Genomic DNA, 12,905 nt, shown 5'->3' on the forward strand with positions numbered 1-12,905 from the left:
GGCTAAAACATATAAAGGACAGTTGCTGGAATTGGGTATGTCTACTTTAATGCAAAGAAGGACCAGGGGAGATAGCAGTGTTCCAGTATCTCAGTGGTTGCCACAAAGAAGAAGGAGTCAACCTATTCTCCAAAGCATTTGAGGGCAGTACAAGAAACAATGGGTGGAAACTAAACCAGGGGAGAAGCAACTAAGAACTAAGGAAAAATTCCCTGACAGTTAGAACAATTAATCAGTGGAACAGCTTGCCTCTAGAAGCTGTGAATGCTCCAACACCAGACGTTTTTAAGAAGATGTTGGATAACCATCGGTCTGAAGTAGAATAGGGTGTCCTGCCAAAGCAGGGGGTTGGACTAGAAGACCTCCAAGATCCCTTCCAACTCTGTTGTTATTATATTTATTTTATTTTATTTTATTTTATTATTTATTTTATTTTATTTTATTTTATTTTATTGTTCATTCATTCATTCATTCATTTATTTATTGGATTTGTATGCCGCCCCTCTCCGCAGACTAGGGGTGGCTAACAACAGTTATAAAAAACAGCATGTAACAATCCAATGCTAAACAACTAAAAAAAACCTTATTATAAAACCAAACATACATACAAACATACCATGCGTAAACAAACATTAGATTGTTTGTTTGTTTGTTTGATTGTTTGTTTGATTGATTGATTGATTGATTGATTCAACTTCTATGCCACCCAATCCCGAAGGACTCAGGGTGGCTAATGAAGGAATGTTAACCAGGGAATCTGTACACTACATGCATTATGGACAAAATATATCAGAGATATACAGTATATGCACATTCCTCAAGGCTTCCTAGAGGGATAGAAGCAGTGATGGGCTCCTATGGGAACTGTCAGGAACGCAGTTCCGGTAGAAAAATTTGTAGCTCCAGCCCAGAGCACCCAATTTGCACTGAAAGATGTTGAAACAAAATGCATAAGCCACACCCACAGCGTGGTAGTAAAAATTATGGTAGCCCATCACTGGATAGAAGTTAACTAGAAAGTACAGGTGGTCCTCAACTTACGACCACAACGAAGACAGCGCTTCCATAGCTAAGCCATGTGCTTGTTAAATGAGCTGCACCTGATTTTGCAACCTTTTTTTTTGCCACAGCTGTAAGTCACAGAGCTTTTAAGCAAATCCAGGTCCCCCACTGATTTTACTCATCAGTAGCTCCTGAAAAGGTCACATATTAGCAATAGTGTTTAGACCTATATACCACTTCATAGTGCTTTTACAGCCCTCTCCCTGCATGGCATTGGACCAGAGTACCTCCAGAACCGCCTGCTACCGCATGAATCTCAGCGACCGATAAGGTCCCACAGAGTTGGCCTTCTCCTGGTCCCGTCGACCAAACAATGTCATTTGGCGGGCCCCAGGGGAAGAGCCTTCTCTGTGGCAGCCCCGGCCCTCTGGAATCAACTCCCCCCGGAGATTAGAACTGCCCCCACACTCCTTGTCTTTCGTAAATTACTCAAGACCCATCTATACCGCCAGGCATGGGGGAGTTGAGACACCTTTCCCCCAGGCTTTTTAATATTTTTTTTCTGGTATGTATAGGTTGTTTGCTTTTTAAAATATGATAGGGTTTTATGTGCTTTTTAATATTAGCTTTGTTTTCGCTGGAATATTGTTTTTATTATTGTTGTGAGCTGCCCCGAGTCTTCGGAGAGGGGCGGCATACAAATCTAATAAATTAAATTAAATTTACACAATCAACATATCACCCCCAACAATCTGGGTCCTCATTTGACCCACCTCGGAAGGATGGAAGGCTGAGTCAAACTTGAGCCAGTGGTGAGATTTGAACTGCTGAACTAGAGCTAGCAGTTACCTGAAATAGCCTGCAGTGCTGCACTCTAACCACTGCACCACCCTGGCTCTGACATATGAGGGTCAGGTGACACCCCCCCCCCCCCAGGAAACCACAATCATACTAAATAGAGGCCGGTTGCCATGTGACCAAATTTTGACCATGTGACTGCAGACATGCTACAACCATCAAGTGAGGACTAGTCCCAAGTCACTTTTTTCAACACAGTCATAACTTGGAATGGTTTTTAAACAAATGGTCTTAAGTCAAGGACTGCCTGCAAGCCTATTTCTCTTTTTTGTGTGCGCAATATTTATCATTCGAGGTTGAATGAATTTATCATTCTTTCACGGTTGAGTCATCCGTCCATCCTTCGGGAGTTAGGCAGCATATAAGTCAGATTAATAAATAAATAAAATCCTTCCGAGGTGGATTGTTGGGGGGCAATATGGTGGCTCTGTAAACTGCTTGGAGAGGGCTGTAAAAGCATTATGGAGTGGAATAATAATAATAATAATAATAATAATAATAATAATAATAATAATAATAATAATTTATTAGATTTGTATGCTTCCCCTCTCCAAAGGCTCGGGGCGGCTCACAACAACAACAATGTGACAAATCCAATATATTTAAAAGACATCTAAAACCCGTCATTAAAACCATACAACACAGTCATACCATGCATAAACCATATAAGCCCAGGGGTATCTCAAATTCCCCATGCCTGGCAGCATAGGTGGGTCTTAAGTAGCTTATGAAAGGCAAGGAGGGTGGGGGCGGTTCTAATCTCCGGGGGGGGGGGGAGTTGATTCCAGAGGGCCGGGGCCGCCACAGAGAAGGCTCTTCCCAGGGGGCCTGCTAGATGACATTGTTTAGTCGACGGGACCCGGAGAAGGCCAATTCTGTGGACCTTATCGGTCACTAGGATTCATGCGGCAGAGGACGGTTCCGAAGGTATATAAGTCTAAGCGTTATTGCTATTGCTATTCCCCATGGAGGGCTGGAGGGAATGGACAGAGCTGTTGGTTGGACTATGCACATTGCCTACTCTAATATTTCTAATTAAAAAGCCTTGGGGACTTACATAACTTTGCACAAAATAGTAAGCTGAAATTTGAGAGATATGTACCGGTATAAGCACGGCATCTGCCAAGACTCCCTATACAAATGGGGCATACTATTGTCCCCTTAGTGTGACTGTCTGATGCATATAGTAAATATATAATGAAGGTTATAGAGCAGTGTTTCCCAACCTTGGCAACTTGGAGATATCTGGACTTCAACTCCCAGAATTCCCCAGCCAGCCTTCACTGGCTGGGGAATTCTGGGAGTTGAAGTCCAAATACTGTATCTTCAAATTGCCAAGGTTGGGAAACACTGATTTATACGATACATGGTGCACTGAAGGGTTAACATACAGAGATTATTATTATTATTATTATTATTATTATTATTATTATTATTATTTATTAGATTTGTATGGGGGCCCCTATGCTGATGGCCCCCACAGGCAAGTTCCCATCAGGCTCGTGAGTTAATACAGCCCTGCGAGTCTCACCCACTTTGCTAGGAAGCTCTTTCAAGTGACTTTTCCCCCCTTTTTCCCCCAGCTTGATGGAGCCTTTGCATCGGTTGCTACAGTAACGGGGGAAACAGGAGGATTTTGTTCCAAGAGAACTAATCTGATTCAAACAATACAGCGGCACACAAGCCGATCTTGGTGACTTCTGCTTACCCTAAAAAGCCACGGGTTCTCTGTATCTCTGGATATCTCATCCCTGTTATACTCATTGTAACGATAATACTTCATTTTTATTTTATTTTTCAAAAAAAGAAAGCTTCTACTTATTATTTATTATTTATCAATGTCTTCTTCCCTGAGCCCTAGAAGCTATTTTTGTAGGATTATGAGTACCTATAAAAGTATATATTTAAAAAATCAAATAAATAAATGAATGAATGAATGAATGAATGAATGAATGAATAAATAAATAAATAATATGCCAAGTGGGTTTCCCCCACACACCCACACACACAAAAGCAGGGAATTCTATCCTGTAAATTCTCCTTTAAAAAAAAATAATCTTCCTCACGCTGTGCTGTTTGCATTTTGCTCAAGACGATTCAGTGGCAGAGAGTTCTTTAGAGCAGTGTTTCCCAACCTTGGCAACTTGAAGATATTTGGACTTCAACTCCCAGAATTCCCCAGCCAGCGAATGCTGGCTGGGGAATTCTGGGAGTTGAAGTCCAGATATCTTCAAATTGCCAAGGTTGGGAAACACTGCTTTAGAGCCTGCTACGACCTTCTTGCAAATTTATTTTATTTATTTTATTTTCTCTAATGCATAATGTAGTTTTCAGGGGATATAATTATAGTAAAAGACATCAATAGAAGAATAGAAGGGAAGACGTTAGGAATAATAAAGAAGAAATAATCACTGGGAATAGTAGAGTTCATATACATGGAGCTAGTAGAAATATAAGGGAGACATCAAAGAAAGCGAGAGATTTTCTAAACGCGTTAATGTGCATGGCCCTATTCTATATAAATGCCTGTGTTTTGGGGCGTCCATCCTTTTTCTCCTTCTTTGAAAGATCTTTTCAATTTTTTTTTCATTGTTACAGTTGTTGGACTTTTTTTAACCCCCGTGGTGTGAAACCTCTTATTCTGGGAAAGACCAAAATTCTAGACAGCGGTAAAATTAAAAACAGACTCTTGCAGCATAATTTTTCAACCACTTTGAAACACTAAACTATCTACCACGTTACAAGAAGTCCAAGACTTATAGTCTTAATCTTACATTTGACCTTACTACCTCTTACCATATCCACCCAATACCTCCCGAGACTATAAAGTCGTACACTTGGATAATGTCTACACTTTCTTTTCTCTCCCTTCCCTCTTCTTTTGTTCTTTTTTTCTCTTTTTCTTTTTTCTTCCTGCTTTATGATTACCCTTGCCTATTATATACTGGGCATTTCAATTCAATTCAATTTATTAGATTTGTATGCTGGGCATACTTATATATATTATTATATATTATATATATATAGTATATATTATGTATACTGGGCATACTTATCTTTCATTCTCTGTAATGTATAAAAATATACAATTGCTGTTCTTCTCTTCTCTTCTTTCTTAGATATATTTTACTATGAGTATATCCTCTATAACAGTGTTTTCCCAACCTTGGCAACTTGAAGATATTTGGACTTCAACTCCCAGAATTCCCCAGCCAGCAAATGCTGGCTGGGGAATTCTGGGAGTTGAAGTCCAGATATCTCCAAGTCGCCAAGGTTGGAAAACACTGCTCTATAACCTTCATTATATATTTACTATATGTATACCCAATATAACTCTCATTGTGCAATGGACAAAATCAATCAATAAACAAAATAAATAAATAATACGTGGATATAGATTATTTTATGTATATTATAAGATTTCCCTTTTTTTTTCATTATGTACCCCCTTCCTCTCTCCCTGTTTCCTAGCCCTCTTCCCTATCCCTTTTTTAAAAAACTATTTCAATTCAATAAACTATTAAAAAAAATAAAAAAATAAAACCCGACTCGATAAGCTTGGGTTCAGAAGGACACCAGCCGTCACCAGCAATCAAACCGTTAAGCGTTGGGGGGGGAAATGCCCCCCCTCTTTTCCTTGTACACCTTCCTCGCCACCCACATGAAAAGCGGCTCCCTTTTGGTCACTATGGTGATCGGTGGCAAAGGGGTACATACACCAAGCTATTCACACAACACTCTTGTCAAATTGCAAAGAGGGTGGGATGGACGATTTCGGTTGCTACCCTACTCCAGGAAATGGGGGAAAGGGGTGTTCAACCACCCCACCTCTTCTTCTCGCTGCTGGGTTTTGTTTTTATTATTTATAGAGGTTTTTGGGGAGGTGCTGGTGGACCTAAGCAGGGGAAGAAAACTTGCAAAACAGCGGCCGCTGCATTTTTCTGCTATGAGCTGTGCATCAACGTGCCGGCAAAATGCATTATCGGGTGTGCAAACGAGACTTCGCCGGTTTATTTTTAGTCTGCATCCTTACTTTCTAGCCTAGTTAGGTGGGGACGGACCCCCAAAACTCAACAACAAACTTAGGGGCAAAACAGCGTTCTCCCCGGTCCTCCTCGAACATGTTAACGGCTGCACAATAGAAACATAGACGATGGCACAAAAAAAGACCTCATGGTCCATCTAGTCTGTCCTTATACAATTTCCTGTATTTTATCTTAGGGTGGGTCTATGTTTATTATCCCAGGCATGGTTTAACTTCAGTTACGGTGCATTTACCAACCACATCTGGTGGAAGTTTGTTCCAAGCATCTACTACTCTTTCAGTAAAATAATATTTTCTCACGTTACTTCTAATCTTTCCCCCAATTAACCTCAGATTGTGCCCCCTTGTTCTTGTGTTCACTTTCCTATTAAAAACACTTCCCTCCTGGACCTTATTTAACCCTTTGACATATTTAAATGTTTCGATCATGTCCCCCCCTTTTCCTTCTGTCCTCCAGACTATACAGATTGAGTTCATGAAGTCTTTCCTGATATGTTTTATGCTTAAGATCTTCCACCATTCTTGTAGCCCGTCTTTGGACCCGTTCAATTTTATCCATATCTTTCCCCATATTTCTGCCAACTAACCTCAGATTGTGCCCCCTTGTTCTTGGGTTCACTTGACGACACTTGAAGCATGCAACTGCAGGTGTGTGGGGTGGAGGTGGGGGAAAAAAGAAGGGGTCAGAACTCATACCACTACGTTTTACTGGTTTGCTCATTTGTACTGCAGGAGCTAGCAACAATTTTGCTCTTCGTCCATCTCAGCCCCTGCATTGTTCAGCAACACCCCCAAAAATAACATTCCCCCCCGCCGTGCAAATAAGGTGCATCGTTCACAGCCTGGATTTCCCTCTTTGGTCCAGCCCTAGTGGCAACTCCACAACCCAACTGGTGTCTGGACGCCCCTCTCCTAGCTAGAATTCTCCCACGCTGCCTGGGACAATTAGCATGCAAACTCAGGTGGTTCCTTTTCAACTCCGGGGGAAAAAAACAGGCACAGGGTTGACTCACCTCTGCCTCCCATCCCAACAGGTAGAGGCAGGAGCCCCTGTTGGGAAGGGAAAGATGTAGTAACGGTTCACTCCTTTCAGTGCACAGTCACTTACCTAAGATAATGAAGGGGTTGGATCGCCTTCTTGCTGTGAGCCGAATTGCAAGTGGGTTTCTCCATGGCAGGAAGGGAGGGAAGGAGAGAGGCTGGCTTTCCAAGTTTTACACCTGGGGGATCCTTTGCTCCCCGCCCCCCACCCTCAAAAAGACCCTCGACAGCTTCCTCCTTTTCCTCTCTTCTAGGACTGATAGAAGGTGGGAGAGAAGTAATGAGAAGAGATTTAATGAAATGGGCAGCGGTAATAATTTCTCCCCGACTGGCAGTTTCGCCAATGTGGGCACCCCAGGAGCATGATGGCGCTTGATTGGCTGGCTCTTCCAAAGAACAAAAATCAAAGGGGGGGGAGAGAAAGCTTTGCAGTCACCCAATGGAAAAGCAGAGCTGGGGGGGGAGTGGTTAACTCTTTCTGTTCTCAAAAGAGGGGGATTAGGGTGGCTGATCTTCTACACCAGTGTTTCTCAACCTTGGCTGTTTGAAGATGTGTGGACTTCAACTCCCAGAATTCCACAGCCCTGGGGAATTCTGGGAATTGAAGTCCACACATCTTCAAACGGCCAAGGTTGAGAAACACTGTTCTACACCTTCTGCTCTCTAACTCAGGTTGGCATGGCAGATTAGGAAACGAAGGTGGGATAGCAGATGCCCAGGAGACCTCTAATTTATGGGGTGGCCTTGGAAAGTTGTCTAGGTTTTTCAGACCATCACTTTTTAAAAAATATGAAAATAAGACCAGTTATATTGGATTCTGCGTTGGCCTAGGTTTTCTTGGTAACCCAAATAGCATTTTGAGACCTAAAGAATTGATGGGATTTTTAAAATCCTAATTTATTTATTTTTTTCCTGGAAGTTAGAACAATTAATCCGTGGAACAACTTGCCACCAGAAGTTGTGAATGCTCTAACACTGGAAATTTTTAAGAAAATGTTGGATAACCATCTGTCTGAAGTTGTATAGGGTTTCCTACCTAAGCAGGGGGGTTGGACTAGAAGACCTCCAAGGTCCTTTCCAAATTTTGTTGTTATTATTAAAAACTCACTGCGGGCAACCTGATCAGCTGCAGCAAGCACCTAGGAAATGATTTGAATATCACCATAAGGGTCTAATGGAAACATTGTAAAAACCCCCAATGGAAATTTTTGATAATGCTGGTTTTTTTAAACTTTACCTGGTTTAAACTCATAGTATAAATATAGTAACAAAGGCATAATGTTTGAGTGTTCCACATTCCACGTAATTAAATGAGACGGAATGTATTGTCTTTCTGCTCATATGCCGTTGTATTGTTAATAAATTTGAAGAATAGAATAGAATAGAATTTTATTGGCAAAGTCTGATATCTTCAAATTGCTAAGGTTGGGAAATACTGCTTTAGAGCCTGCTATGCCTTCTTGCCAATTTATTTTATTATAGAAACCAAGAGGAACATGCATGCCAAATTTCAAGTTTGTAAGCTTTATGGCTTTGAGAGATAGGTAGGTAGGTAGGTAGGTAGGTAGATAGGTAGGTAGGTAGGTAGGTAGGTAGATAGATAGATAGATAGATAGATAGATAGATAGATAGATAGATAGATAGATAGATAGATAGATAGATAGATAGATAGATTAGACAGGCAGGCAGGCAGGCAGGCAGGCAGGCAGGCAGGCATTCTTCAATCTTTATAAATCTTTAGGAAAAATTATAAATCTTTAGGAAAAATTAAGGTGAGAGCATGGCCCATAATTCACCCGGCTTAATAATTGTCCCACTCAAGCAAATTTTTATATTTTCCTCTAACTTGGCTCACTTGCAAATTATCTGCTGGTATGGTTGGTAAACTTTTTTCCCCATTTCCACCATCTACAGGTATTCCTTATGGGTTCTTTCCACTTCAAATGCTTATCACCTTTCTCTTTCCTTCTCTCTCTGTCTATCTCTCTGTCTCTCTGCGTGTGTGTGTGTGTGTGTGTGTGTGTGTGTGTCTGTCTGTCTCTGTCTCTGTGTGTGTGTGTGTGTGTCTGTCTGTCTGTGTGTCTCTCTCTCTTTCTTGAACAAAAATGCATTTTTAAGGCCCAACCTGCCCCAAAAGACAATCTGTAAGATAAAAAAGGATGAATAGCATCATTGGTCCAATCAGACCTATGCCAATCAGGGCTGAACAGAACATGTTATTGCTTCATAATGCACGGCTTATTGGTTTTCCCATGCTCAAAACGTACAGCAGGGGGTGGGTCTTCATAAATTGGGGCTTTTGTTTAGCAATATGCATTTGCTTTTATTCCAAACTGAGAAAGCTGGTTCTTCGCTTCTCTAAAATTCAACGAATGAGGGCCACTGTCAGCCAGTTCCTACAACAGGCTGCCGGGTGGCTAGGACTTTAAAAAGGAGGAGGACTTCCTAAAAATAGAAAGGTGAGGGTAATCAACAGCATTACAGGACTTTATTTAGAAAAATCTCAACTCTCTCCGTAAACGCTTGCAAATCTATTCTTTCCAGCTGAGTCCCAGCTCAGAGGAGAGACACAGACTATGAGTCGCTACCAGTGGAGAAAGAATTGTGAATGGAGAGTGACTCCTGGTGGAAGGAAACAAGATGATTTGTACACGAAAAAAGCTTTAGAAATAATTTTTATTTGAAGAGGTCGGGATGTCTTCGGGACCGCCTTAAGCCACACGAATCCCAGCAACCAATTAGGTCCCACAGAGTTGGTTTTCTCCAGATCTCGTCGATTAAACAATGCTGTCTGGCGGGACCCAGGGAAAGAGCCTTCTCTGTGGTGGCCCCGGCCCTCTGGAATCAACTCCCCCCAGAGATTAGTGCTGCCCCCACCCTCCTTGCCTTTCAAAAGCTCCTGAAAACCCACTTATGTCGCCAGGCATGGGGAAACTGATATGGCCCTTAGCTACTGATTTTTATGTATGGTTTGTTAGGTTGTGTGTTTGTTTTTTATAAGGGTTTTAAATTGTTCTTTTAACATTAGATTTGTACATTATGGATTGTTGTTGTGAGCCGCACCGAGTCCTCGGAGAGAGGCGGCATACAAATCTAATAAATAATAATAATAATAATTATTATTATTATTATTATTATTATTATTATTATTATTATTATGTTTCAGCTTCCAGGATTCCCCAGTCACCCACCCTACTCTTGCTCTCTGCTGTGTGTAGGCAGTTTGCAAAAGGTCTCAGAATATACACGGTTCGGGAGAGGGTCCTGACTTACCTTGTTGATGGTTCGCTTCCTCCTGCGTTGCATGGCTGCACCGCACAAGTGCGCATGCACAGTGCTGAAAACCGAGCTAAAAGCAGCTTCTGCACATGTGCAGAAGCGAAAAGCAAGATGGAGCCTATGGCACCGCCCACAGGTGGGCAGCCCCTGGAACGGGGGGCATGCCATTCCAGTAGGAAAAATGGAGTTGAGCGTGCAGCTTCGGCAAAAATGGAGCTACACACACAACTCCAGCAAAAATGGAGCTACATGAGCAGCTCCAGCTGACTGGCAGGTGTTCACAGGCCCAACCGGTGAGATTCTGGTGATTTTTGTGGGTTGTTTTTTTTTACAAAAACCAGAAAAATCACCCAAATCCTGTTCTTGAATGATGCTCGCGCAAGATTTTTTGTTGCTGCGCATGCGCAACAGCCAAATCTTGCCACGTGCCTGAGAGTCCCAGCCAGCAGCAACAGCAACTGCGGCCGGCTCCCCGTGCCACAGAAGAGCAGCAGCCGCCACCATTTTTTAGCTATTTTTTGCTTCTAAAAAAAGCCAAATCTCACGCAAGGACAAGCACACTCATGACATTTTGCCAATTTTTGCCAATTTCCAGCAACTGTTCTTTAGTTTCCAGTCCCCTAATCATCTTCGTTGCTCTTCTCTGTACTCTTTCTAGAGTCTCAACATTATTTTTGCATTGTGGCAACCAAAACTGAATGCAAATATTCCAAGTGTGGCCTTACCAAGGTCTTATAAAGTGGTATTAACACTTCACGTGATCTTGATTCTATCTCTCTGTTTATGCAGCCTAGAACTGTGTTGGCTTTTTTGGCAGCTGCTGCACACTGCTGGCTCATATTTAAATGGTTGTCCACTAGGACTCCAAGTTCCCTCTCCCAGTTACTACTGTGGAGCAAGGTACCACATATACTGTAGCTGTGCAGTTTGTTTTTCTTGCCTAAACATAGAACCCTACTTTTTCCACCACTGAATTTCATTTCGTTAGATAGCGCCCAATGTTCAAGTTGAGGCCCAGTCCAGCTTTGTTGAATATCCAGTCCAATCCAGACTTTGCTGAATAAAACTCTGGCCGTTATCAAAACCCAGTTATTCCATATTTCCTTATAACGCATGGCCCCAAATAGTTTTAAAATGAGTCAAAAGCATTTCCCCATCGATAATACCTTGAATTTCGCCAGTAAAACTCTGGCGCTAAACAACTCTCTGTATTAACAATACCCCCAAGTGTGCTATGTCAGTGCAGGATTTCTTTGAGACAAACATCCTAGTTTCTGAGGTCTCCTGGGTGTTAAGTATCAAGCATTGGATAACATCTGCTGAATCTCTCAGAAGACAGTCTTTGAAGTAAAGAGAAATTATACAGAAAAGATAAGTGTATCGTGACAAATTCCAGATGTCGCCTTCATATGGTCCCCATATATTGTACAAAGCGTCCTTTCATCTTCTCTTTCATTAGTAAGGCACAGCAGGAACACTACATGTCTTAACAAGCTACTTTAGTAAAAAGGAGGAAAAATGTCAAAGAATGAGCATCGGGGAATACAATCTACTTCGAGGGTAAAGTAGAATAGAATAGAATAGAATGGATAGGATAGAATAGAATAGAATAGAATAAAATAGAATGGGTAGGGTGGGGTGGGATGGAAGGGTAAGGTAGGGTAGAATAGAATAGAATAGAATGGGTAGGGTGGGGTGGGGTGGGATGGAATGGAATGGAAGGGAAGGGTAAGGTAGGGTAGAAAAGAATAGAATAGAATAGAATGGGTAGGGTAGGGTGGGGTGGGGTGGGATGGAATGGAATGGAAGGGAAGGGTAAGGTAGGGTAGAATAGAAAAGAATAGAATAGAATAGAATGGGTAGGGTGGGGTGGGGTGGGGTGGGATGGAAGGGAAGGGAATGGTAAGGTAGGGTAGAAAAGAATAGAATAGAATAGAATGGGTAGGGTGGGGTGGGATGGGATAGAATGGAAGGGAAGGGAAGGGTAAGGTAGGGTAGAATAGAATAGAATAGAATAGAATGGGTAGGGTAGGGTGGGGTGGGGTGGGATGGAATGGAATGGAAGGGAAGGGTAAGGTAGGGTAGAATAGAAAAGAATAGAATAGAATAGAATGGGTAGGGTGGGGTGGGGTGGGGTGGGGTGGGGTGGGATGGAAGGGAAGGGAAGGGTAAGGTAGGGTAGAATAGAATAGAATAGAATAGAATGGGTAGGGTGGGGTGGGGTGGGATGGAATGGAATGGAAGGGTAAGGTAGGGTAGAATAGAATAGAATAGAATAGAATAGAATAGAATAGAATGGGTAGGGTGGGGTGGGGTGGGATGGAAGGGAAGGGTAAGGTAGGGTAGAATAGAATAGAATAGAATGGGTAGGGTAGGGTGGGGTGGGATGGAATGGAAGGGAAGGGTAAGGTAGGGTAGAAAAGAATAGAATAGAATAGAATGGGTAGGGTGGGGTGGGGTGGGGTGGAAGGGAAGGGAAGGGAAAGGTAAGGTAGGGTAGAATAGAATAGAATAGAATAGAATAGGTAGGGTGGGGTGGGATGGAATGGAAGGGAAGGGTAAGGTAGGGTAGAAAAGAATAGAATGGGTAGGGTAGGGTAGAATAGAATATAGAATAGAGTAGAGTAGGGTAGGGTAGGGTAGGATAGGATAGGATTCTTTATTGGCCAGGTGTGATTGG

General features: G+C 42.2%; 1 protein-coding gene across 1 annotated transcript in view; it reads right to left on the reverse strand.

Annotated features, from left to right (window-relative positions):
• YJEFN3 (YjeF N-terminal domain containing 3) overlaps window positions 1-7,096 on the reverse strand; it is a 49,250-nt gene extending 42,154 nt beyond the window's left edge. Inside the window, exon 1 of the mRNA XM_070732641.1 lies at window positions 7,014-7,096. Within this exon, the coding sequence (XP_070588742.1) occupies window positions 7,014-7,078 (65 nt within the window). The 5' untranslated portion in view covers window positions 7,079-7,096. The remainder of the gene's footprint in view (window positions 1-7,013) is intronic.
• Window positions 7,097-12,905: the final 5,809 nt, after the last annotated feature.

Source organism: Erythrolamprus reginae, chromosome 1 (assembly GCF_031021105.1).
Source record: "Erythrolamprus reginae isolate rEryReg1 chromosome 1, rEryReg1.hap1, whole genome shotgun sequence".
Taxonomy (NCBI): domain Eukaryota; kingdom Metazoa; phylum Chordata; class Lepidosauria; order Squamata; family Dipsadidae; genus Erythrolamprus; species Erythrolamprus reginae.